The 26,982-nt window shown below is 38.3% G+C and overlaps 1 protein-coding gene across 1 annotated transcript in view; it reads left to right on the forward strand.

Annotated features, from left to right (window-relative positions):
- Positions 1 to 26,982, forward strand: part of ABCC8 (ATP binding cassette subfamily C member 8) — an 82,951-nt gene that overhangs the window by 39,356 nt on the left and 16,613 nt on the right. Inside the window, exons 13-28 of the mRNA XM_075163091.1 lie at positions 1,593 to 1,698; positions 1,919 to 2,029; positions 4,009 to 4,084; positions 4,175 to 4,280; positions 8,744 to 8,779; positions 10,374 to 10,409; positions 13,462 to 13,560; positions 14,427 to 14,511; positions 15,745 to 15,825; positions 18,426 to 18,563; positions 20,901 to 21,026; positions 21,730 to 21,829; positions 22,438 to 22,685; positions 23,655 to 23,815; positions 24,982 to 25,051; positions 25,751 to 25,908. Coding sequence (XP_075019192.1) covers positions 1,593 to 1,698; positions 1,919 to 2,029; positions 4,009 to 4,084; positions 4,175 to 4,280; positions 8,744 to 8,779; positions 10,374 to 10,409; positions 13,462 to 13,560; positions 14,427 to 14,511; positions 15,745 to 15,825; positions 18,426 to 18,563; positions 20,901 to 21,026; positions 21,730 to 21,829; positions 22,438 to 22,685; positions 23,655 to 23,815; positions 24,982 to 25,051; positions 25,751 to 25,908 — 1,737 coding nt within the window. The remainder of the gene's footprint in view (positions 1 to 1,592; positions 1,699 to 1,918; positions 2,030 to 4,008; positions 4,085 to 4,174; positions 4,281 to 8,743; positions 8,780 to 10,373; positions 10,410 to 13,461; positions 13,561 to 14,426; positions 14,512 to 15,744; positions 15,826 to 18,425; positions 18,564 to 20,900; positions 21,027 to 21,729; positions 21,830 to 22,437; positions 22,686 to 23,654; positions 23,816 to 24,981; positions 25,052 to 25,750; positions 25,909 to 26,982) is intronic.

The raw sequence follows: 26,982 nt of genomic DNA on the forward strand, positions 1-26,982 counted from the left end.
TACCAACTCCATATAAACAACATCTAAACCATCATTTGGTCCACTTAAAGACATATAAAATGTTCTTTTAAACATCTGATTCACTGAACTAAAAGGGTAAGATCATTCCTAGCCCTGTTTTTCAGAGCTTTGTGCAAATAGATATAAATATCTCTAGTTGATGGGGCTTCTGCTTTCTTCCTTTGAGATAGCAGACCTTCCCATTAAGAAATTTTGGTCCAACATTGAGCCTGAACTAGTTGTTACTCCTCTTGTCCCATCCCAAATAGTTATTCTCCCCCTTTTCAGTTGCTTAGATTGCAGTACCTGCTCTAGCTAAATTCACCCCACCGTATATCTCTTAGTCCTCAGCTGCCATTAGCAAGTGGGCAGGTTGACAGAAAAACTGTAGAACCAGTTCTCTCCTAGGGAGTCCCCAGGTGGCTTCGATCTCTACGTGCAGGACAAGTGCTAACTGTACAGGGAGTCTGCCTTAGGCAGTCCTGTACTGCCTTGGTCCAAGCACCAGTGGGCTATCTCATGAGGTTCTTAGAGAAAACTAAGTCTCCTTCTGAAGAAGAAATCCCTGGTAGTGGAATGCAAAATAAATGCTGAGGTTTTTATTTTTATTTTTTAAGATTTGCGTACTAGCACATAGCCACGTATCGCTATGCTACAATGGCATCGTTTGCCTGTTTCTCCCCAATTAGCCTATGGCTAAATATTGAAACCAATTTTTTCAGTCCTTGTCCATAAATATATTTTTAGGAACTTAAGGCCTTCTGGCACTTTATAATTTTGGAAACTGATAGTTAACTTATTTTGAGCTAATTGAGCCCCTTTGATGTTGAGTTCATGATTCAATCCACTTCCTTTACAAATTTCATTTGCTGTCCCTGTGAGTAGATTAGACATACATTTTATAAAGTCAGGCACAGAGATAAAATTGATGTCATGATCTGTTAAATGTCATAATAAAGGCACATTATCTCTTAGCTAATTAAATCTTAAGCAGCCTGTGAAGATTTTATGCCTTCTCCTTTTTACTGGTTGTCAGGATTCCTTTTATATCTCATCTGTTGAACACTGTTCTGTTTAAGCTATATTCCTTTATCATGTTAACTCATACACTTCGTATTTCATCATAGCTAGTTGAATTTAGCTCACGGTGTACAGATTTCATCAGAGTGCTAGTGTTCATAAGACTGTTCAGTAGAACTGACTGTGCAACAGTTTAGTAATATAAATTACATTAATTCTACTTCGGCACGTGACTTCAAAACAAGCTGCTATTGTAGCTGGTCTGCACCCCACCAAATGCCTGAAAAAAATCTTTCGTGTAATCTCTGTGGTGGTATCAGAAAAAACAAGACTTGAGAAGCATCTGTACAAACCATTAAAATATAATAGCTGTTAATAGACTACAGAGCAGGTTTTGTCAACTTCCTTGCAGTGACTTCTCATTGCACATTTTCATATACCTGTAACAAAATGAAAACAAACTATGCAGCAGACAGTGGTTGAAATACTAAAAGTGATGCCCTATAATAAATGTTGCAATGAACAAAAGTTTTGCCATTCCAGGCTGAGGTGTGATTCTTTTTCCCTTTCAGTGTGCAGAAACTGAGTGAATTCCTGTCAAGTGAAGAAATTGGAGAAGAGCATGATAAATCTTCAGAGCTAAGAAGTGCAGATAATCACAACAAATACCAGGCGGTGGTGAGTAGTGCTGTTTAATTACAGGTGAAGTGGCTGGAGTGATTTGTACCCAGAATAAATATTTTACTTTTCCATTTCCTACTGATTATTTCTTGCAATTGCAAAAACTCTTTTTAATACCCTGAACTGTATAGGTCATAACATGGTTGCTTGCATTTAGGACATTTTGCTGGTACTGCCACCAATTACTGCTTATTTCTGTCTTTCTGATTTTGCACAGCCACTCAAAGTTGTTAACCGCAAGAAGCCTGCCAGGGAGGACTGGAACAATTACAGCTCTCACATGAGAAGACCCATTAACATCACAGAAGCAGATGATTTTTGTGTAAAGGTGATAAGAAGGTCACTCTAATAACACTGTTACTATAGCTCACTAATAGTCACTTTTGCATTCTGATGGCAGTTTCAAATTCAAGAACCGGCATTCCATGTGAACTGTCAGACACTTGTGCTCATGTCAGAGATTAACCTCCACCTTTCTTTTCAATGTCTTCCATTTTAAGAGATGACTACTGATCTGTATGTTGTGATTAGCTGTGTATATCCCTCTAGACTTCACTCAGCAATTTTCTATTTGAAGTGTTTAAGTCATTAGCCCTGTTCTTATGACAAAAATTTCCAACTTAAAACATAGAACAGCCCAGGTTGGAAGGAACCTCAAAAGATCATCTGGTCCAACCTTTTATGTATGCCACATTCTTTCTTCCATTTCCAGTGCCTTTACAGAAAAATGGTATGAAGAAAATCTAAAAAAATTTGTTTTAGACATTCCTAAAATAATCTTGTCATGCGTCTTCCCTTTCTCTTTTGGAATTCCTGGTAGCCTTTCAAGACGAAGTTAAAAACTAACCCCCAAAGACCTAACTTCTTTGAAGGAAAAATTAAAATTACCTGTGCCACTTTGAAGACTGATGCTCTTGATTTGCTATAGAAATGGCCAGAAATAATAAAAATCCTGATGGTTGTTACAGTGATGAGGCTGTTTATTTAGGAAGCCTGCTATTACATTTGCATTTCCGACACAAGAGAATGAATAATTCAGTTTCATGGGACTAAGTAGGACAACTGGTAGTGCTTTCAGGCTTTTTTTAGATGCTGTCATCTGACATGCTGCTTTGGTGCAGGATCCTTCTTGAATAGGCTTCCAGGAAAATAGGAGGAATATCGGAGAGAGGGGTTTGGGTGGGGTGTTGGATCAAAAGACAGCCTGGAGTGACAACAAAGGGGTTTGTCACGAAGGAGAGACCAGAGCAGTAACCTCTGTAAGGACAGTATTTGTAAGGTCTTGAATAGAAAGCCAGGACCAGCTATAATCTTTGGCTCCATCTGCTGACATGGTTGTCACGAGTGGCATCTGGGTCAGGGAACTTCTGCAGTTACTAAGTACTGTCTGTCTGCAGCTCATTGCCCATGAAGGGGCGTTTTTTGAGAGAGGATCTTCTGGCTGCCTTCGGTAATCTAGAGCGAGGAACACTGCACTTTCTTTTTGCTCATTTTCTTTCAGGTTGTTTCCCAAGATGAAAGTATCACTTTTCTCCAGGGTAGGATAAAAGTGTCCCATTCCACTCTTCTCAGATCAAAAAATATTGTACCTTGCGTTGCTGAAAGGCTTTGAAGGCTTCAGTGGCTCTGAAAAAGTGAGAGAAGAGGGTCCTGTATAAATACAGGACTTTTAAAATTGTCTCCTGTTTCCTGTTTTTCACAGTATCCATGGAAATCTCCTCCATTTAAAGTCCTGAACAGGCTTTGTTTCTTGTTTTTAGTCTTTTTCAGTGAAAAGATTTCTGTATCTAGCAAAGCCTAGATTATTTGAGAATCATATCAGAAATACAAAGGGAAATACTGTAATAGGCAGCAACGTCTGATTTCTGTGGAAAGTTCTGCAAATCTGCTTGGAATTTGGACTGTGCAATTGCTCTATATGCTGCGGTGTGTCTAGAGTGACATTCCATGCTCTGCAGAGAGCAAACCGTGACCCTGTATATTTTAATCATGTCGTAGTCATTTAACTTATTTCATGCGCCCACCTTACAAATAACAAAACAAAAGAACCCTAAACAGCAACTTCTTTTTCCTCAGGAATTCTCCATAATTTTCTAATTGTTGTGCTTGTTTGAGTTCAGAGATTCTTGCACATCAGAATGCAGGCCTTTACAAAATCAGTCACTTGAAGATCTGTTTCCTGCATTGAGCAAAGGCTAACTCTGTTCCTATGCTCAGTGTAATGAAAACAGAAGAAGTGCCTCTGATGTTGAAAAGTCAGCTCTAAAACTGGTTTTCTGTTTCTTATTTCTCTCCATCTTGGCATAGATCACAAATGGATTTTTCACTTGGACACCTGAAGGTCCTCCAGCATTGTCCAACATTGATATCCGAATCCCTCAAGGTACAAAATTACATCAGTTATACAGAATAAGATGTTTTTTCATGAGCACTTGGTAAATCGGAAGCTTATATGTACCTTCCTCTCTCACAGGTCAGCTAACAATGATTGTAGGACAGGTTGGCTGCGGTAAGTCATCTCTCTTGCTAGCCATACTTGGTGAGATGCAGAAGATGTCTGGGAACATATTCTGGAGCAGGTAATGCTATTTAAAAATTCAAGTTTGAGTTGAATAATAATGCAGAAAAAAGGCAAAATCTACCCTGGGAACCTGTTTGTGGAGTCAGGGGGTTTGTAGGTGTACAGTCAAGACAAAAACCTTACCCTAAGTGGTCGGGGAGCACATCAGAAAGAACCCCTGCCAGGGTCAAACAAGCTATCTATTCCATTAATAGGAATAGATAACCGTACTTGGGCATTCTGCACTCCAGCAACATAACCTGAGTGAAATCATAACTAATTTGGAATCAGAATTAATTAGCTTGAAGGATTATGCTGCTACAGGATGGCATTTGCGCTTTCAGACCTGAGCTCGTGTCTTTGAATGGAACTATAAAGAGGTACTGGCTCACCAGGAGCGGTCCCTGGCTGTGCTTTTAGGTGTGTGCTCCATCCCAGCACTGCTCTAGTGCCTGAGAAATTGAAGAGTTTTTTATAAGTAGCAGTGACCTCAGGGTACTCCCCCAGTGCATCCTGCCTGATTTGACAAGAGGGAGATAGTCATGTCCTTCCCTCCTTTCCCAAGGGGACACAGCAGCTGCACTCTGACAGCCAGTTATAGATTATACTTGTCTCTAACTTTTGTACTGGCCATGAAGGGAGGAAAACAAATGCTACCGAACTCCAGCAGCTGTACTGTTAGGGCTTAGTGTCTTGGCCCTCAAACTAAATGACAAGTGGTATAATATATTGCAACTCCTGTATGTGGTTTCCAGTAAATTACTGCCATCTCTAGTACACTGTCTGATCAATGTGTGTGAACATTTTTGGCTTGTTTATTCTACAGCACTAGAATTCCTAGCCATACAGACTACACTTTGCCTTTTGGGATACAATTATTTGTAGGTAAAGCTTGACAAATTGTAGAAGAACATAGAGAAACAATTTTATTTTCAACTGATTTGGGATTGAAGGAACAACAGTGCAACAGTAAGTCAAATCCATGCACTCTGATGGACAGAGGATCATTGTTACCCAGTGGGTTCTGCACTGATTTCATGAAACAATTCTCTCAAATTCCTTGAGAGCTTGTAGAGAGATATTATTTATATCTAGCCACGCTGCATAAGCCGGTCACACTGCTAAGAATTACACATGCTTTAATAGTAATAGTACAAGGAAGGAAAGTTCCCTATTTTATAGGTGGGGAAACTGAAACATAGGAAGGTGACCCTTTCAGCTGGTGAGAGAGACAAGAACAGAAGCCAAAGTTCCAGAATGTGGTGATCTATCCATTAAAACATACTTCCCTAAGCAGAAAATCAGAGTATGGTGAGGAACGATACAGAATCCCTGCAGCCTTATTAGGTGAACTAATTTCATTTCAGCAAGGCTGTAATATTTTACAGTTGACATAACATGATTAAGAAGTGTAATTTGAATGTCTGATGCTAAACTAAAACAGATGACATGATAGTTCTGATCAGACTGTGTTTTTAAATAGCACTTGTTTAGAAGTATGTGCTTCACAACAGTGCAAAGGTCAGAACTGGTTTTCATGTCTTCTGTAAGTGCCAAAGTATCACAAGGTAAAATTCAGTTGTTACCACATTTGCTTTGCTATCTGTCAGATATGTATAAAGGGGCTTGTGGCTGAAACAACCTTAGCACTGTAAGTGCTGGCTGCTCTGGGAGAGATTATGTTTTGTCTCATCTTTCAGAGCTGACCATGTGCACTGGTCTATTCAGGATGATAGATGCAATCAGTGTAGGCTGCACACCTGTGTTGTAAAGCTATCAGATGAAAGCTCCCTTAATTTGATAAGAAAACACTAATGCCTGACCAGGTACATGCAACATTATCCCAGGTTCAAGGAGAGTAGTCTTATCAAGTAATCACCAGAGCTCGTAGCCTTAGCTCAGGCAATAAAATGTGTCACCAAAATCAGTAAGATCCTTGTTACAGCTCTTTCTTTGGGATGAGACAAATGCTTGGCTTCAGTCATTCACGTTGCAGAACAGTCCTGAATTATTTAATTCCAAATTTCCTCCCCCTTCCCTTCCTCCAAGGTCACAGCTATGAAGACGAAGGATACATCCTGCTGACATGTCACTCAGTGCTCAGGAAATCTAGATTCTATTCCTGGCCCTTCCCTTGGTCTAATGGATAACCTTGCACAAGTCATTTCCCTCCTCTGTCCCTCTATGCTCTATTGATAAAACAGGATTAACTGCATATCATCTTTATTTGCTTCCTAGAAAAATTATTTGTTTCAAAACCTTAAAAAGAAATGTAATCAGGAACCAGCTAATCAGAAGTGAGCACTGGCTCATCTGTGATTTTATGTTGTTGTTTGTATTACAGTGTGTGCCTGGAAGATCCCGCTCAGGTTACTGCCCCTTCTCCAAAGCAGGCTTAGAACATCTCAGCATAAATATTTTATAATACGGCTAGAGATTAACAAAAATAGAGAAATCATTATTTACATTCTGAACAGATGGTAAATAGTATTGATTTGACTGGTTATTGAGTAAATAATTATAGTATATGCCATGCTAATTTCTTCTGGGCAGTATCTCACTTTAACTAGTCCCAGTTCAAGTCCAGGGAGCAGTTTATAGTATAAGTCTTTTTGGAGTAAATAATATCAGAAAATTGACCCAAATGAGAAATAGTTTGCTCCAACAAAATTATGTCATTTGTTTCTAAACAGGACATATATACTCCCATGTGAATCTAGAGTCCTTATAATGTAAAGGAAGTGCTAGATTTGTTAAGATTGTTAACAGTAGATCTTCTACTAGATGTGGAGTTGACTATTGTCATCAAGTGACAATATTTTTAAAGTTATTTTGATGCCTGAAAAGTGCATTGATTTTTATAAATACATGCTTACTAGAGTTTTCAGAAACATCCAGGTACTTAATTTTATTTAAATTGGAAATAGAGATCTGAAGGCTTGAAAATCTCAGTAGCCACATATTTGCATCTTTATATATCTGTATGCCGTGAAAAATCAGATCTAGTCTCATTATCAAACATACATTACTTTGATATTTCAACACTGGTAGGAGATAAACACATCCTTCATTGCCAGGAGTATGCAGGAAAAGGGAGAAAGGAGGGATAAAATGAAGTCAAAGTGGGAAAAAGTGGGTTGAAAAGGCTGAGCTAAAACTCCAAATGGAGAATTAATTTTTTCCAGCTACAGAACAGAAACACAGATCAGGGAATTGATCTACCAATACTTGCATATGAAAATTGTGGCACCCGTGGCTGCACAGCAAAAGAACACGGTAAACAGAGAAGCCGGGGCACTGCTGCACCTCGTGTTACTCTACGAGAATCATTCGTGCCCTGTGAGCATGGCGCTTTGCCCTGGTTTCTGAGCGGAAACGGGAGCTAAGTTGCACACCTGCAGTAAGCACAGGTAAATTCTGCTAGCCACGAGGGACCCTGGCTGATCTTTGCTTCTTGAGCTACGTTGATGGATCATATGAGCAGCAACAGGTTCATGGGTTTTTGGAGAAGGTGCCACTGAGTTCACACGGTCACTAGAGACGAGTGGAGTGTGAGGTAACTGTGGAAAAGCTTTGTTTGGTACACTGACCTTTGGAAAAAGATATTAGTGGCTGGCTGGCGCTCTCAAATTCTATAGTAAATTGAACTTAGATACGGTCATTGCTTACTATGCATAAACTTTTTGGAAGTGTCTCAAACCAACCTTTTAAACTGCAGGTATAGTTTTCTTTCCTGGATATTTATAAGCAAAAGGTGTTATCATAAAGTTAATGAGACTGTTCTCTTTAAAGCATGAAAGACTTTGTTCCTTCTTGATTTTGTTTATACTACTTCACACACAGATTTTTCATTCTTTTCAATGGAACTGAATTTAGCATCAGTAATAAGTATGGCCAGTCATCCTGTCAAAACAATTCTGTCTGTGAACATCCTGGTACATGTTCAAAACCAGCGGAAACAAAACCTGTCTGTCCCTCAGACCTGCCCACGCTTACTTATACAGGAACATCTCCCCAAGTATAGGGCTAATACAGAACGCAGCATGTTGCAAGTCAACTGAAGGTGGGATGTGGAGTTCAAACTAACCCCTTATATACTGCAAAGGTGCAGTTACTGCCATGGAAAAATACAGTATCACAAATTATCAGTTTGTTTTCCCTGACCATGTCCTTTTTTTAATGGAACTGCATTCTTGTCACGCTGGGACTTCTCAGTTCTGTTAGCATCTCCAGGACAGAGTGGAGGTGATTTTATTTGTTGAGTCAAATTAAATGTTTATAAGGGAAAAAAACTGTCACCAAATTTTTTTGACTGCTAAAATCAAGTCAGTTTGTGTAGAAGGAACAGATGCTGTGCTGCAGCTCTGTGATAAATACTGTTTGCAGTCTGTGCACTAAGTGGAATTTAATAGTTTTTCTTTGTGGGGCAGGTTGCCTGTGCTGACTTAAGTAAACAGTCTTTGCTTTCTATTTGTGATGCAGCTGTACTTCTGACAGTGAGACGGGGGAAGATGTCAGGTATGGTATTGTATGTGATTATTGGTCTTCCTACTAAATCGATTGCAATAGAAGGGACCAAAGGTTTCTAAAATCTATGCTTAGGATTTTCAGACTCAGAATTCTGAAAATCAATGAAACTTTCACTGCATTAATTAGCTTAGTATACAATTTTTGAAACTACCTATGTGACTTATGAAAATAAGAGCTGGATTTCCTTTATGAAAACATTGCCGTTTGGCGATTTTGAAAATTATATCCTAATTTTCCTGCATGTCTTTGAAAATCCTTCTCTTAAACTCTGAACCAGGTTATTTCCTAATGCTATGCTTTAAAACATAATATCATGTATTGCTTTAAAGGTTTCATTTATTCAAGCAAATTCTCCCCATTACCCTTCTCTTCATTTTTTACATCCTGTCATAAGTTTATTTTCTCACCTAGCGTTCTTCAGGCACACACAAACTGAGAAATGTGGGGAGTAGCAGATTAGTCCATCTGTTGGCAAGGGATCCTTGCATGGAAATTATTTTTACCTGATTAACGTAGCTCAGCTTGGATTTTGGGAATATCTACCAAATCAACTGAGAGCAAAGCTTTCTGACATGGTTGTCATTTTAGTGTGGCGCACAAATGTCCAGAATGGTAAACCTTGTAAAAGTGACAATCCTATCCCTGCTGAAGTCAGTGAGAACTTTGTTACTGACGTCAGTAGCGGAAAAATGTCATATGACGTCCCTTTTCTTCACTTATGCTAAACTCTGTGGTTCTGCTGACCAGAATATTTTCTTGGTTCTGTGACGCACCAACTATTCTACTGCCTTTTCTTTAGATTTATCAGGCTCTTCTCTCCCATTTACCTTATTTCTCAGACTCGTTACCTAGTTGTCAGACTGAGTCCTCCAAAACTTCTGCTCCCATCTTTGTGTAGTATAAGGAGTTTCATGTGTCTAACAACTAAGCCTTATGGTAAAGGATACTTGGAAATCTCACAGTTCTTTCTGTATAAGAGAAACTGCAATTTTTGGGCCAAGTTAAAGTGAAACCATTTGAACCCATTAAGATACAAAAGAAATATGATCAGAATTAGACATTCACATGTTTGAAACTGTTATGGGGATGGACAGCAAACAGTGAGATAACATGCACAAGGCAAGCATATTAAAAAGTAGGAGAGGATATTAGACTGTATGAAACAATTACGTACATTATCATAGGTTCTGGGAATCCTAGTTATGCTGGGTAAGTGCTGTAGGAATATGTCTGATGGTTTTGTTTGCACTAGCATCTTGTAGAACATTTTTGGTGTTGTCAGAACAGAGAGTGTTTTGAGCCAAAGTCTTGTGAGGCCTTGAGCATTTGCTCGTAGGTGTTGAATACTTTCTACAAGGTTGTTTAGTGCTTCTCAAAACTGAAGCTTTAACCATACCTTTTTTAGGTCAATATCATGTAGTACAGAATTTTAGCATACTTAAGAGAGTTTTATTTCTGTTATGCAGTCATTTTGTTGTATTTTTAACTATAGCATAGTGATACTACTTTAAGGTATTATTTGCATTGTCTAAAATAATTGAATTTTTTTAAAAAAAACCGAACTTGTGTTTGTTTTCTGCAGCCCAGAGAAAGAATCTCCTGTTGACACGGAATTCAGGTACACCACTTTAAAAACTGATGGGAACCTCCAGAGGTCCCTTCCAACCTCAGCCATTCTGTAACTCTGTGAACATTCTTCAGAAGTGTCTGCACTTAATGAGTTGTTCCTCCTTAGAAGGCAAATGGGTTGTCTCTGTATGCAGCTACTGCAAGATTTAGAAGTAAAAACAAGCAAGTGACCCTTGCAGTTTAATAAAGGCAAAAAAGTATGCTCCTGAATACTCAGAACTGGCAATATCAGAATGTTCTATTATCTACCATCAGGCTGAAAATAATGGAAGCATATTTTTTTGTTCAGGTGGTAATAGTATAGGGCAGGACAGTACACATTTCTCTCATATCTGGAGAACATTTGATTTTGAGTTGTTGACTGGTATTAGAAATTCATGAATTGTGCAAAATAATCAAGATAAAACTGTAGTCAGCAATCCAAAACACTCAGGAAAGGCTTTGCAATGTATTATTTCCTCCATCATTACAATCATAACTCTATTGCATTTCAAGTGCATCTATTTTCTTTTAAAAATTGCCAACATTTCAGACTTGGTAGGTTTATTAAGGCACTGAGATTCATAAATTAATGTCCCTTAACTAGTCTTATTTTCAGTGATCTTGAATGCGTACTGAGCCTACTGGACTTAACAAAATGAAATGTGAAGATGGAGTTAGATTAATAACTTTAAACAAACAATCTTGACAATGTTGTTTCTGATTCTAAATTAATGAACAGGCTTGATCCTATATTAGCCAAAGTGCATAGTCCCCAGGGAGCTCAGGGAAGGTTTTCCCTATTTATTATAAGGTTGGATTTTGCTGTCTGCCTCTTTGTGGTAATTAAGAGGCTATGATCAGTCTATCTTGTGTAATCAGAGGAAAAAAATTACACTCCATTTATGAAAATACATGTTTGTTTATGCAGTCTGGGGGTAGGAGGCAATTACTTCCACCTGCAGAATAAATTTCTTGTCTTTGTCTGCTAAACCATTTGTTTGCATTCAGTCTTTTAAGCATGAAACCTTAGGTAAGTTCAAGGCTTTCTGAAAAAGTGTTACACACTCCATTTCAGAATATTTTGTTCTCTGGATTTTTGGCCACATGTTTATCACAGTTTCAGTAAAGGTTTTGTTTGACTGCCTCTTTACTGTAAGAAGCATTGTAGACATGCCATAGATTTCTCATATGATCAAGCACTTGCAAGCTTTTTGCTTATGACAAAATATGATCTGTATGTCATCCTAGTGTCAATTTGCAATTAAGATTAATTTAAGAGGGGTTTGCTAAATTCTAAATCCATAATGAATTTTGGCAAGCTCATTGCTTGTTCCCAAATTCCTTGCAGTAATTAATTCTCACTGATGTCCTGAAAGCAGAATGTAAGCCAAACATGAATGGTGTTCCCAGGCAGTGTGCTGGTTCTCAGCATGGAGTGTATCGTACTGGCAGTGCCTGTATCTTCACTGAACAAAAGAACACTTTTTACAAAAGTTGTAAAAACACTTTCCTCAAAACTTTGCTACTATTTTTCAAAAAATAAATTAGAAGTAACTTTTCAATCACATTGAGAATTAAGAGCAGCAAAGGCACAGTTTTGAGCAATGAAAAGGAGGGGAAGGGAATACGTGTTCGTCTTGGAATGCTCAGAGCAATTTTTTCTCAATCATTGGGATGAGAATTTCATACTAATTGAAAAAATGCTTCCCTCTTGAGGCAGAACTGAATGCTCTTTGAATTAGATTTTGGGACTGTGGGCTGGGCTCCTTAGGGGATTTTTTCTGTCTTTTTTTTCTTTTTTTTTGTTTCTGTTTCATTTTCCAATAAAGAAAATTCATAAAACATAATTAAATTCTAATGAGCCATCAGATATCTGAACTTGGAAGCATGTTAGCAGTGTAGCGTAACTGTGTGTTCTTTCAGGTCATCAAAGAAAATTGGATCCTATAATGACTTCTAAGCAAGCTTGGTGAAAGCCTGAAAAAATGAGCAGGGCAAGTGACCTTAACTCCTGATAAAAAAAATGATAAAGTGCCTGGTGTGTTTTGGCAGCTCACGGTTTGAATTGCATCCAGGTCCAACTAGAAAAAGGCTGCTGTAATGGCTGTCTAGCAGACAAAGGCTACGTTTGGGTGAGAGGTCCTATTGGATTAGCTGATATAGCTGGAAAGAAAACGGATAGGCTTTTAGGCATATGATCCCTCTTTTGGCCTTTTTCTGGAGAAACAGTGATATGCCAATCAGTTTTTCAACAGTATCAGTTGCTCTAATAAAAAATGTTGCCTTTCAGCCACAAAAGCACTACTACTTCACTAGCAGGCAGATACTTTTATTTTTAAATAGTAATAATTATAATCCCTGTGAAACAAAATATGCATGGTGAGATCCTGTTGACCATACCCTTCTAATGGTACATTATGGGGGCAATTCAATGGGGGGAAATTTAGCAAATATTTTTTGTTTATGTTCTCTTTTCTTGTGTTTATAGACATAGAAAGATTTTAGCCATGGCTATCCATTTACTTTATGACTCAAGTTCTCTTCTCAGAATGGGGAAAATAAATGTGTTGGGGGGGGTGGTGTTGGAATTGCCTTTCTGCATGTGTGAAGTTGTGTTTTTTTTTTTTAAACACCTTAAAAATATCTTTTTAGAACATGCCTCCTGAAATGTGTTGCCTAACTAGTGATCTGCTATACATGTTTTTATTAGTCTATCCAAACAGAGCTGAGATTCAGTCTTTGGTAATTTTCTCCCTGCCATCTGCACTGCTCAAGAGGCAGCTCTGCTGAGCTAGCCTCTCCAAAACCCGCCTCTCAGCAGAAAAAGAGGGAACAAACTGAAATTCAGTTAGGTGAACAATTTCAGTATTCTGTTGGAAATTTAACATTTTGTGTATTTCCTTGATGGGAGACTATTGATTGTCCTAAAGAACAAAAATGAAATACTGTTTTTGAAGACACAGTACCAGTTTCTTCCTTTTCAAGAAAATGGTTTCCAAAAATGCCTACTGCACTGGTAAGCTGGGAACTCTTTTGGTTTTTTTTTTCTTTCCCCCCAGGAAAAGAGGATCAGTAGCATATGCATCACAAAAGCCTTGGTTGCTCAATGCCACAGTGGAAGAGAATATCACATTTGAAAGCCCTTTTAACAAACAGAGGTAACGGGTTTCAGCACTGTTACATGCTTTACTCCCCTTTTCGCTAAATAAAGGAGTTGCATAGGCCTCAGTTCACGCATGTGGGTCCCCATCTCCCTCCAGTAACAAATGCACGGCACCTGCCTGAACATGACAAAAGACCTTGAGTTCTGCGCAGTCCCCCTTCGACCATGTTTTTCCTGAAGGACACAAGGGACAGAGTTCAGCCTCACTTGAACTCAAGTATAGAATTGTTTTCATTTCGCAGCACTGTGTGTGTGCAGCATGCGGTATTCTCTTCTTATCCCTAATTGACTGGTTTAACTGTCTTAAAAAGACATTAGCCGTTTGGGAGTGGGAATGTTGTTTATTACAGTTTCAGTGTTTGGTACATTGTGAAGGATTAATGGGCTGCCTTTTTATTCAGTATAAATGCCCACCAAACATTCTAAAATATTTAAAAGTTAATTGCTGGTATTCCATCCCCCCTGCCCTTAAGAAGCGGTTGGCTATGTATTCACATCCTACACACATTTTTTTTCTGTCATCCTTGGATATCGAAACAAGAAACAAAGGCCTGGGGCATGAAAAAAGTTAAATGCTAAACAATAACAATATACCATGAAAGAAGTTGTGCTTGTTTTGCCTGGTTTTAACTATTAAATGTTTTTAATTGGGAAGCTGACCTAAGATGCCTTTTCTTAGCTGAAATATTATTTACTTGCCTGTGATTGAAAGAGATCCCATTAGAACAATTAGTGGCTAACAAATATGTTTTCCACTGTGTGATTTTTCCAGCTGGTTAATTTTTGTTCCTCTGCAGGTAGGAAATGTGCTTCTTTAGCAGTATCTGTGTGGGTTTTGCATTACCTTTTTTGTTTCCACAGGTACAAAGCAGTAATTGATGCTTGTTCCCTCCAGCCTGATATTGACATTCTCCCTCATGGAGACCAAACCCAGATTGGAGAGAGGGTCAGTAAACAGCTACAGGCTTCTATTTTTGTTTTAAATATATAGAGGGTTTTTTATTATTTTGTTGTGTTCTTAAAATCTTACTGGTTATTTGGCAACAAAGGTAATCTTTTAGTTGAGTGTACGTTTGGGTCATTAGTCTGAAAGCTCATTGCTCAGTAAACATGGAAACACTGTCATTTATGTGAGATGCAATAATTTAAATGTGCAGAATATTTGACTAATTCTGTGGCTGCTGTCTCAGATATCCTGACTTCACAGTGCATTTTTTGGTTTCTTTAGGAGTAACATATAACTAAATAATTCAGAGATTTTTAGAGCTCCTTCATTTAAAAGAGAGCATGTTTTTAATAAACAGCAAACTAAGCTTTATCACATCAGGGAAGATTAGGGAGTGACAAGAAAGGAAACAGCAGTTACAAATTTGTAAACAATTTACTCTGGCATATACTGGCACTGTCACAAACAAACAAAACAACAACAAAAAAAAACCCCACAACAAACCACCCCACACACAGATACATTTAAGGATACATTTCCATGCCTAATCTCCACACTGGCTACCATGTTAATTTTAAATGGATTAGTTCCTAACCCAATTCCTTGTGTAGCCAAACAAATGTTTTTCGACAGGAGAGGAGGGGAGGGAGGAGGTGGGGTAGTGTCTTTTGGCAGCAGGACTGGCTTATGAGAGCTTAAGATGTTTGTGAAACTGCAGGTGGATCACAGGAAGGATAAGTAACTTAGAGCAGGGTGGTAGCAGGGGACTAAGGGCCGAAAACAAGTACAACAGCAACCAGGTAACGTTCACCTCAGCACAGTCTGACCTCCCAGCTAGCAATTACTTGTTACAGTATATAATGGAGCTGATATAGTGTGACAACATACGATTATAAAAATAAAAATAAATAAAAAACATGACACAGCCAGACTCATAAGGCTAACTTTTGAGTTAGAAGTCTAGTTTAGACTGCCTGCAGAATATCCATGCCACCTACACCATTATGTCACCACAAACCATTAAACATTTCCCGTCCCTCTGGAATGTATGGAGTACAGCTCCGGATAACAATTTGTGTACTGTGTCCCAGCCGAATTGCAGGCCCACACTTTTGAAAAATTTCTCTGGGTTTCTTTGTGCAGAAAGTCTTCTTTGGATAATCTGATCAAAATATAAATATTCAATTGATGTTTTTATAACTGTCTGATTGTTTTTCTCCTACTTATCTCCAGGGAATTAATCTGTCTGGAGGGCAGCGCCAACGTATCAGTGTGGCAAGAGCACTTTACCAGCAGACAAATGTTGTGTTCCTGGTGAGTAGGTGCCATTACGTTTGTGCTGCAAACACGAGCACAAGATGCGAGAATTTAGAGTATTTCATGGGTGACACAGACAGAACACTCTGCTTCACCGAGCTAAGCCAAATGTGCATTGTTTATTTTATATCCGTTGTTAGCTAGCCTGCAGGTAGGAAGCATTTTGTAAATGCTGCAGACAGACAGATAGATATTAGGATACAAATTGAAATGCTGATGCTTCCCCTCTCAGTCTATTGAAATTGCTTTTTGACCCTTTTGTTTCTCTTCGGTACTTAGAAATTTGATAGTCTCATCTGTATTCATAAAATTCCTAAGCTGTCTCAGGCCTAAAATTAATATTGTCCTGTGTCTGGGGTGTTTCCTTTCTGCAACAAACTAAGCTGTGTTCCCACCCTGACTGCTTGTTGTATATCCTGTCCCAACTTCAACAGAAGTGCTGTGGAAAAAGGAGTGAGATCAAGCTCTAAAAACTTAGTAAGTGGGAAAACGGATGCATTCTACACGCTCACTAGTAGTAAGCTTGCTGGCTTTCCTTTTAGGACTTCCTTCTTAAGCTCAGTTTTCAAGAGTTTTGAATCCAGCTGTTATGACAGCCAGATATGAGTCACATGGGATTAGAAAAGCTGTGCACATCAGAGGTCATCCCTAAAAGTCTGGGAGGTTACTTAGACCTCTCCCTGTAATTAGGCTGATCAATCAATAGGTGCTTGCTTCATGTGCAGGGCATTTCCAGGCATTGACCAGAATGCAGGAGGGTAGAGAGCACTGGGCTGCAAATCAGCAGACCCAGTACTGGGCTGTAACTTGGTTTTGTTACTTTTGTCCTTTTGTGCAGAACACTCGATGATCTCCTAATAGTAGCAGGTTCTCTTACGGTTTGATAATGTAAAAGCACCTACAATTACAATGTAAAAGTACCTACAGTTATTAATCTTTCAAAAATAATCAGGAATCCTGTATGTTAGTATTTGCAAACACTCAGTTCTTTTAAGACTGATTTTGTAAACAAATGCTTATGAAACTTCTCTCTCGGGACTGTGCACTTCATATTCAATAACCTTTCGTGTTCCCTAAACTTCTTGTGATCGTTGCAGATATGAAAAAAGGTCATGTGATAATTCGTTACATATTTTATTCTTAATTACATTCATTCATTCAGCATGTTTTATTTGTCACATGTCAGACTAGTCCTGTAGCACGAACTGATTTTTTTCAGGTGTCTTGTAATCAATGCATCATTATAATCATGTATGGTGAGTGCTGCCTTAATGAACAGTCTCGCCTGACTCCACAGTGCAACATCATGTTCTGTGAACTGGCATTTTCAGTGCAACATTGCGCACGAGGTGGCTGTGCACAAACTCGGGGCTCAGAATGATGTTCAGATCTGTGCCAGACTGGAATAGTGCAGCAGTAAAGCTGGCAACATACATCCTTGCTCAGTGGGCACAGTGCACACACAGTTGCACACGCATTTTTGAGAATAAATTCTGTATCACAGTCTGAAGTTACTGTGTTGCAAAAGCACTTTTTAATTGCTCTATATTATGATGCTCTGATTTATTAGAATGTCAGTGGTCATATTTATCTTACTATTGATTTCAGATGTTTTTGGTTTTGTAGATACATGAAGGCAACAACACTAAAATATCTAATGCAGTCACAATATAAATTGTTGCAAAACTGAAGAGAATAAAAGTTTGAGGCGGTTTTCTAAAGTACTCACCTTTTTGCTTATAACTCTCCCTAAGTAACCGGTGGCAATGATGTCGCTCAGAGAAAGCAGAATTAATTCAAATTCAACCCTAATTTATCAGCAAACATCTGGACAAAAGAAAACAAAATTTGATTTTTTAAGAAACCCTGGGTTTAGTGTAATTTAATAGTATGAAATAATAATTCTAAGTAAATCCTACAGCCACTATTAGTAGTGCAAGCAGAAATAATAGATTTGTAATTCCATGTAAACAGGATTAAGTAAACAAGTCCCCCAAAAGATGGTACAGATTAGCTTATGCCTAAATTAATTGCATATGATTCATTGATTCAATAAGATAATCTAGGTCGTAAATCAAGCATCTGAGCAGAGTCATCAATCTGATCAATATTTCTCCTTTTGTGATTCATTGTTAACAAAGTTTTGATTTATGGATCAAAAAAAAAAAAATCCGAAGGCAGTTATGTACAAGGAAAGGAAAAATGTGCTCTTTGTCACTGTCCCCGGAGCAGTTTGTGTCACGTATGCCATAGACGTACATTGCTGCACTGACTTGAGTCTGACAGAAGCAGTGTACTGCAGTTATGTAGGCTATGGAACGCATCTGCTGAGAGGAGCAGTTCCCGGACAGCCTCAGGAAATCGTAGCATTTACACAGCTGACGTTACCGTATGTCTGAGGGCTCGCTGCAGACACAGCTCAAGGTTTGTTGTTATGTAATTTAAGAAAACCTTTCCTCAGAACAATTTTCATCTTCTGATGGCCTCTTTTGATTGTCTATATTGATCTAACTGGTTTTACTGGTATTAAAATCTGTCAGTTTCCTTAAATCCCATAAATGCCAGCTCCAAATGCTGACCTCTTTTCCTCGTGACAGGATGATCCATTTTCTGCACTGGATATCCACCTAAGTGACCATCTCATGCAAGAAGGGATCCTGAAAATGCTACGGGAAGACAAGCGGACCGTTGTGCTGGTAACTCACAAGCTGCAGTACTTACCCCATGCTGACTGGGTAAGAAAGCTCTTCCCGTTTTTCTGAGGAGGCAAGAATGTGGCATGATTATGTCTTGCTACAAACAAGGCTTTCGCTTCATCTTTCCACCAAGTGGTAGTTTAGTGAGAAGAGACATAATAAAGATCTTTTGAAAATTACCCAGTGAGTTTGGGGTGCCATAATTTTGGGATTCCCATCTTAGAACACCTAAATAGGTTGGATTTTCATAGAGCTGATACTTAATACGCCCATGAAAACAGGCTGCATTTAAAATATGGAGTATCCAAACCCATTAGTTATATCAGAAAATGTTGCCCATTTTTTTATCTTAAAACAGCGAAATCTTTGAGTAACATATTTGCCTCTGCTGGGATGTTACTAGGAATTTGTCTGCGCTGTCAGAAAAAGGTGTGTTTATGGATATTGAGGTGCATGGAAATATAAGGAAAACAACAGTATTACCTTGCGGTTAGTATTTGTACGTAATGTATCAAGAACATTTTTACCCTTTGTATGTTGGCAAAATTTTAAGAAATGTGTAGTATTCAATTGTTTTGTTAGGTTTCTTTGTTATATCTTGTAGTTTACAGAAAAAAAATGAAGGTATACTTTGTAGTTCGCAATCGCAAATGTCAAAGATGAAGCAAATAAAGTAGGGTAAGGAGGTTTGGTTTTTTGATTTTTTTTTTTTTTTTTTAGTTCATTGGTTCACACTGGCCTTGCACTTAGTTCTGCTACAGTTATCCAGCTACAACATCACAGGTCTTCTTGCCTACGAGGATCGATGACTGCAGTTATCCCTCCTAGGAGGCCTCCTCTGTCATTTGCATCTTACACAGACTATAGCAGCAGTTACTCTGTCTCAAGCAATAATCATATTTCAGCTGCTTTTTGTTCTTCATATTGGCTTGCTATAAAGTTGCAGATAGACATTAATCTTGTTCTGATCATGTTTTTGGTGGGCAGCATTTATCCTTTGTGGTGTCTGCTGTGACCTTGTCCCTCAGTTACACACCCTTAAGAATTACTACTGTTCTAAACACAGTTCTGGTTTTCCGGTTAGTGTCTCTCAGGATACAGGAATTTTCTGCCTCCTTCCCCTCCCTGTGAGATCCATTTTAGCTTCCTCTTTTTCAATTGTTATATATTGGCATTTTTTTTTAATATGCACAGCTATGGTCTTGTGAATGTCAGACTCATTTCTAGGTGTTCGTGTTTTATGAGATACTCTATGGGAATTATTTTATTTTTATTATTTTCTAATTGGGTTTCAGTAATGTCTTATGAAATATACTGTTCCAAACAGCCTGTAGGCTAGGTTTTTTTCCTAAGCACAGTTCTCATTAAGCCTTAGCAAATTTTACCCAATGGAGTGCAGCAGGAATATTTATTTTATTTTATGAAGGAATTTTAAATAAAAATATAATTTGAAGCGTATGTGATGGCCCTCCTAAATCTCTGTATCAAAACCCTCAGAAGAATTCAGGGTCCAGCCCAATTATGGGTTTCCTGAATAAATTACCACAAAAAGATCCTCGTTTGCTTTATTTTTCCCTTTCCTCTGGTGTAAATTCTTAGCAATAAGTGGAATAGACTATTTCCTTCCCATCCCCCCACAGACATTTCTGAGTTTCCAGGGAGAGAGAAAAATAAATACTGCATTAACTATTTTCTAATGATATCACGTGGGTTTACAATCCACACGCCTCATTTTCCAATTCTCCGTGTCAGCTGTAAAGTGAAGGTAGTTACACTGTGTATATAATGTAGTTACACTGATATAAACCTGGAAACCACACCTTTCAGACTTTGTCTTGTATATGTACTTTTTTTCACACCGTGTCCACTATTAATGCTTTTAAAAGCTTTAGGGATTCAAATTCCCTAGCTTTTCCTTATCAGGTCCATGATATCAAACAGATGGTGGAGCCAGCATGCTCATATCTAATTGCCTGAATGAGGGCAAAATATGCTGTGCACAGTGTGTGGCTAAAAGCCTTTTCCTTTCAGGACGTAAGAGAACTCTCAAATCTTATCTTGCTAATGACTTGTATTTAGGAAGAGTAATGCACTCTCCTGTCTGCTGCTGGGGACCCCGTTCTTCTTCGTTCTTACTTAAAAGCAGCTTTCCTTTCTGAAAGCATGAAGTGCAAGAAGTTTCTGTTTTTGCAGCATTTTAAGTGAAGGGGATAGAGCTGAGATAGAACTTCACTGTCTTTCTAAAAGACAGATTGTTCACATAAGTATTCTTTATTTAAGAAAATAGAAAAGTCTGTCTAGACACAGCAACATAGCTTTAAAATAAATAGAGATACATGGCTATTTATCTCATCACTTGTGTTTCTAACTTCTTAGATAATTGCAATGAAAGATGGTAACATCCAGAGAGAAGGAACACTCAAGGACATTCAGAAATCAGAGACTGAGCTCTTTGAACACTGGAAGACGTTAATGAATCGACAAGACCAAGAGCTGGAGAAGGTGTTTGATGGGCAGGGCAATCGACATTTGCAAAAAATGTGACAGGTTTTTTTTCTTAGGTTGAAAGCATTAGCAAGGATTGACATGCTGTGTGTGCTTTCTAACTTAGTATGAATATAGTATTACTATTACCATTATTATTTATCTACTAAGGGAAGTTCCTTCATCTGGACATCTCATACCTCCTTGATACTGTTGCCTCTGACCCATTCTTGTTAGTGAAGCCCTATCAAAATATTGTTGTCGAGGGAATATTAAATTGGGCCATTGTAGGGGAAAAGCATTGATAATATGCAATACTGACAATTGCTTCTATAAATATGCCTGAATTTACTCATTGCATCGGGTAGAAGTTTTCCAGATGTGCCTATATCAAGCTTTCTAAATCATTAACACATTTTGTCTTTAATATTACAACACAGGAAGAATGAGATATTAATTTTAGGTCTTTTTAATTCAGGGATATCTGTCCAAGTTAAGATTCCAGGAGGGTTGGGATTGACAACCTGAAATTAACGTCAGATATCTAATTTATGTCCTTTGGTTTTAGACAGAGGTAGCAAATCAGTCACTTAAGACTGCCTGCTGTAAGAGTCTCACTTTTATTTTTCTCTGATATTCTGATTGGAAACAAGTATTGTCACAGCTAGTAATTTTTTTGTTAATTCTCTGCTTGAAAACACACAAACTGTCCCTTTTTTAGGAGACTATTATTGAAAGAAAAACTGTTTTGGAAAGAACAAATCTCCGGAGGACTATGTATTCCCGGGAAGCTCTGCTGAAAGATGATGAAGAGGATGAAGGTAAAAGGACACCCTTTGAGCCCAGTATCACTACATTTCTGTTTCACAGTTAAATCATTTTAGAATGAATTAACATAACTAAAACTGGCAAGAGAATAGTCATTTTTCATGTGGGTCATGATTTGCAATGATTCCATTGATTTTTACCTGTGGACTACAGTGATTTCAAGCATTCAGAAGTCATAGCTTCCTCCAAACCTTTAAGTGTTTTTTTCTTATACTTGAACATGGTTTGATAACAGAAGAGGAATAATATTGAATAATCTGTGCTGGGTGACCTTAAACCTGTCAGTAGCTAAGCATACTTAGTTTAAGGTCTTACCTAGGAAAAAATTGCAATTAATTTTTATCAAGCCAGTACTTTTAAATTGCCAGAACGTGACTGGAGACATTGATCACCTAGTGCTGAGGATTTTTGCATCTTTCTAGCATGCATTATTACTAACTTTAGCAGGCTAATACATGCATGCCTGAGCAGGTAATTTCACCTTAAAGCCACTCTTCATCCTGTATAAGATGACCTGTTTTGTAGCTGCCCCTTGCCAGTCTCTATGCAAGGTGTGTACGAGTAAGTCAGTGTGGCTGTACTTTTTTCATGCACATCGCAGAAGAAGTAACAGAAAGTGATGATGAAGACAACCTGTCTTCAGTGCTGCATCAGAGAGCAAAGATGCCCTGGAGAGCCTGTGGCAAGTACCTCAGCGCAGCAGGAATCCTCCTCCTGCCGCTGCTGGTTCTGTCCCAGCTGCTGAAGCACACGGTGATGGTGGCCATCGACTACTGCCTGGCGCGCTGGACCTCGGATGCCATTTCTGGGAAGACAGAGCTAGAACTGAAAAACTGCTCTCACTGTGAGGTACGCAATGCCTCATTCTCCTTCCTCTTACGATTTAACTGGTCGTGATCTCCCCCTGTCAACCTCTGCTCCAAGATTTGTATGCAGTGTGCTATATTTCTAGTAATAGAGCCACTCCAGAGTATTTTGAGGGTTAATGCATTTTTGGGTACACAGTGCAATAAAACTAAAAGTTAAGTTTTGTGTGTTTTTGTTCTCCTTTTGCTAGATTTGTTGTATTTTCATCATCTAGCTGATATGCCTAGACCTTGGTCTCTAAAGTAATTTTGATATCATCGGTTTTTTCTTTTTCCTGTACTGTTGCATTCTCACTGCAAGTAGCGCTTTCAGGTTTTGTAACATATGGGAAACAGTTGTTTTTTTTTTTTTTTTTTTGATGAGCACACTTTTTTGGTTGATTTTTGTGTGAATTCCACATGGAACTGACCACAGTGTTACCTAGCAGGGTACTCCGTATATATAAAGCAGTAGTGGAGGGATTTTGTTAGAACTGGGATTGTTTTCTTTATCAGGATTTAGTGCCTACAAATAATCCACATTACTGTTTGGGAGGTGCCTGTGTGATTTCACTGGAGTCACACTTTCATCTCTAAAAGATGCTTTATTGATGCTGGGTTTTAATATGAAATTAGTATTTCAAATGAAAAACTGTTATGTTCTGTTCCTATTAAAAAATTTGACCAAAACTGCAAAGCCATAACAAATGCTTTGAAGATGTTTTTTTCCTTCAGATGAAATTATCAAATGTATCTTTTCAGGGTTTTTTGTAGTATTCTATGATTTTAAATACCTAATTATCCTCTTACTTTCATGCAAACACTCCTCTCTCCAAAGGATAATAAATTGTGGTTTAAGGTGGTTGAAAATCATTGGCAGTTTAATTTAGGGAGTCTTGTGTTTGTGTTTTTACAATAAATTTTAAACATAATGTACAGCAAATAATTTTGTTACTTTTTCTTTGTTTCTTAGGATTTCAACCATTCTCCGTATTCAAAAGTTTTCAGCATTCTCTGCTGTCTCGGGATTGTATTATGTCTTGTCACATCAATAGCAGTGGAGTGGACTGGCTTGAAAGTCACCAAAAAGCTACACTCTTCTTTACTAAATAAAATTATTTTGGCTCCAATGAGGTATTGCTCCAATTGTAATACAAATTGTATTGTAGTCATTTTGTGTTCCTCACTTCAAGGCAGTCTTCTAAGCACAGTTTTTATTAAGAAGTGACTGTGAATCACAATGTTTTAATTTGTCATTGAAAATCACCAGGTATCAAACTACTGAGCAATTTTTGAAAATGGTACCCATTTGAAAATGGCTGCTTGAGTTCCTAGACACTAGTCAATGCCTCTCCTGCCTGACTGGGACTTAAGAGATTTACTTCCTCACATGTTTAATTTCTCTTTGCTGTTTTTAATTAGGGAGAAAACACAGTTATTGATCAATATGTTGTGTGGTTCATTCATAGCATGCATCATAATCTTAATCACTGGAAATATTTACTGTCAGGCAGCGATTGTGCAAGCCTAAGAAAGATAATGAGCTTAGACAAGTGTCATCACAAGGATCATTAGGGTACACTGGGGTGCACAGATACTGGTAAAGGCCTTTGTTGTCCTGCATAACTTTTATTTCTAAAGCATGAAAGGAAAGTTGTAGCTTGATTCAAACCTGCAGCTGTTACTGAACATTAGGAAAAATACCTTCTGATTTTTAAGCTAACTGTATTTGACCCAGAAATCATGGAGAAATAATAAACATGGAAAACCTGAGCTTTTTTTTTAAAAACACTTTTTTTTCAGGATAGAATTAGACTTCAGGTTCAACATGAGTTATGGAACAGTTAACAATTACAGAGCAATAATGAAGTATGTATTTTGCATATGCAAATGTAAAGGAAAGGTCTTTTAATATATTATTCCAACAGTTGTTCTTAGTTATGCATTTCTATTCCCAGAAAAATGCAAGACTTGCGATTTAACTTTGTTTGCATTTTTCATGGATTGAAGAGGCCTCCAATTGCAAATCTGAAAGCATTTTTTAAATCTAGTCATGTGATTTGCATAGCTCAGGCAGTAGAGGGAGCTGAGGACATGCTTGCTGTTCTTGGGTTACAGTCAAGACTGCCATTTTATTGGAAAGCCATGGTTACAGGGAAGAATGACAAACTTTACTGTGGTTGTCAATTTATTTGCTTGTATCTGTGATACAGTACCTAGCTTAAGGAAGACAGGAAAAAGAATTTAAAACTGTTCTTCTATCAATATTGTAATCTTTCCCATTCCTTGTCTCATTTTAGGTTTTTTGAAACAACACCGCTGGGAAGTATATTGAACAGATTTTCAGCTGACTGCAATACCATCGACCAGGTACTGAATAAATATATCCAAGCTCCCAAGTTATCCTATCTTTCCCAGTCCGAAAGACTGGATTTTCATTTATTATACACTCATTTAGATGAAGTTTACTGATGATCTATAATTTTGACTACTATATTAATTTGCATCATGGTTTTCTAGGTTCAGAATGAATTTCTCATCTTAAATGCACATTGAAAAACCATTTATGTGATTAAGATGCCCTGTATAAAAAAGGGAAGTGAAATTAGATCAATAGTGATATCCCCAAATGAAGAGGATCTACTTTTTTTTAAAAGTGGATAAACACATTCACTTGACACATATGAGCAAATGAAATGAAAAAAAGGCAAATGCTGTTGCCCAAAACAGAAATGACTGAAATTAAAATTATCAGTAGTTGCCCCAGACTGCACTGCCAGTTCATAGGATCAATGCAGACGCTGAAATCATCTATTGCATCCCATCTGTAATCCTCTGACATGAGGGTTGTGGTCCACAATACAGACATGTGAAGCAGCCCCACAGAAATCCCTTCAGACTTTCCCAAAACCCAGCAGTCAATTCAAAAGCAGACCTGTATGCTTAGTGCTTCAAATCCTCAAATTTTTTTGCCTTGTGTAAGTGGGAGAAAGGAAAATGAAATAATGCTGTTTTAAACTTGATCTGTTATGGAAGATTGTGTGTGCTTATTCTTCTTTATCTATACAGCACATTCCAGCTACCCTGGAGTGCTTGAGTCGTTCCACTTTGCTGTGTGTATCTGCTCTTGCCGTCATCTCATACGTCACACCAATGTTTCTCATTGCCCTGGTTCCCCTCGCAATCATGTGTTACTTCATCCAGAAGTACTTCCGAGTCGCGTCACGGTAAGAGCATAAACCAGTATCGTTCTGGCAATAGAAACATCTTCTGCAGTGCACGATTGCATTGCAGTGCTGGGGAACTTCATGTTTAAATTCGGTCCTGCCAAAGCCATGGCCCTCCCTGAAAGTGAGCCAAATCCAGTATAGTGAAAATGTGTCATTTTACAAGTTCCTTTGTCTGCAGCTCTTCAAGCAGAACTTCTGGGAGGTATGAGCAGGGTCTTTGTCCATGATCAAAGTTTCTTAGACTTCACAGGATACAAAAAATCAAATGGATTCTGTCCTCCCCAAGGTCTGCGTGCTGGGTACGTCCAAGAAAATGTGGTGACAGAACAGGGAAACTGCTGTCTGCCTATCCAGGTGGAAGTGGAAATCTGTAAACCCAGGGAGAGGCTGGAGAATGCTGCCCATTAAGGATCTAACATGCACGAGCATCCTCTCTTGTTCTGGGTGCCTTTTAGTTTTTAACAAGTTGAAAAATTTTAGCCATATCTGTGATTTTTCTCCTTCTACGGTCATACAGCTTCCCTCCCGGTGGCACTCAAGAAGCGTTTGCAGCAATGCATTTATCCCATCACGTGTGCATGGATCCAGAGGGAGTCTGCAACCAACTTACTTCCTGCTAGAAGGAACTGAGACTAAATAGAATTTCACCCCACATGTGCTTCCACTGATTTGATGACTAAACATGAAACTGAGAAGCACAACCTAATGATAAATGCGGGCTCTCATTTACTTTACTGAATGTATGAGTTATACTGTTAGCTCAGTGAGAAGTTGTGCTGTCATCTGGGGATAGAGAGGAAGTTGCATTTTGCTTTCTGCTTAACTCGAGTTCTTATTTGCAATATCCCATTAAATTTATATTCAGCATAAAGCCAGAATGGTGTTTAAATGAATAAACAATTGAGTATAAGAAATAGGAATATAGGAGAAACAAGAGAAGGCAGTGAAGGGAAAAGACCCATTCAGAACTCCAGCACTGTTTGTATTCAAATGTTAAAAGAAAAGTCCTCCTGGGGTCTTCATTGCCCGCTCAGAGACATGCAGCACTGCTTTGCAATCTATCTGAACCTT

Source organism: Calonectris borealis, chromosome 14 (assembly GCF_964195595.1).
Source record: "Calonectris borealis chromosome 14, bCalBor7.hap1.2, whole genome shotgun sequence".
Taxonomy (NCBI): Eukaryota; Metazoa; Chordata; class Aves; order Procellariiformes; family Procellariidae; genus Calonectris; species Calonectris borealis.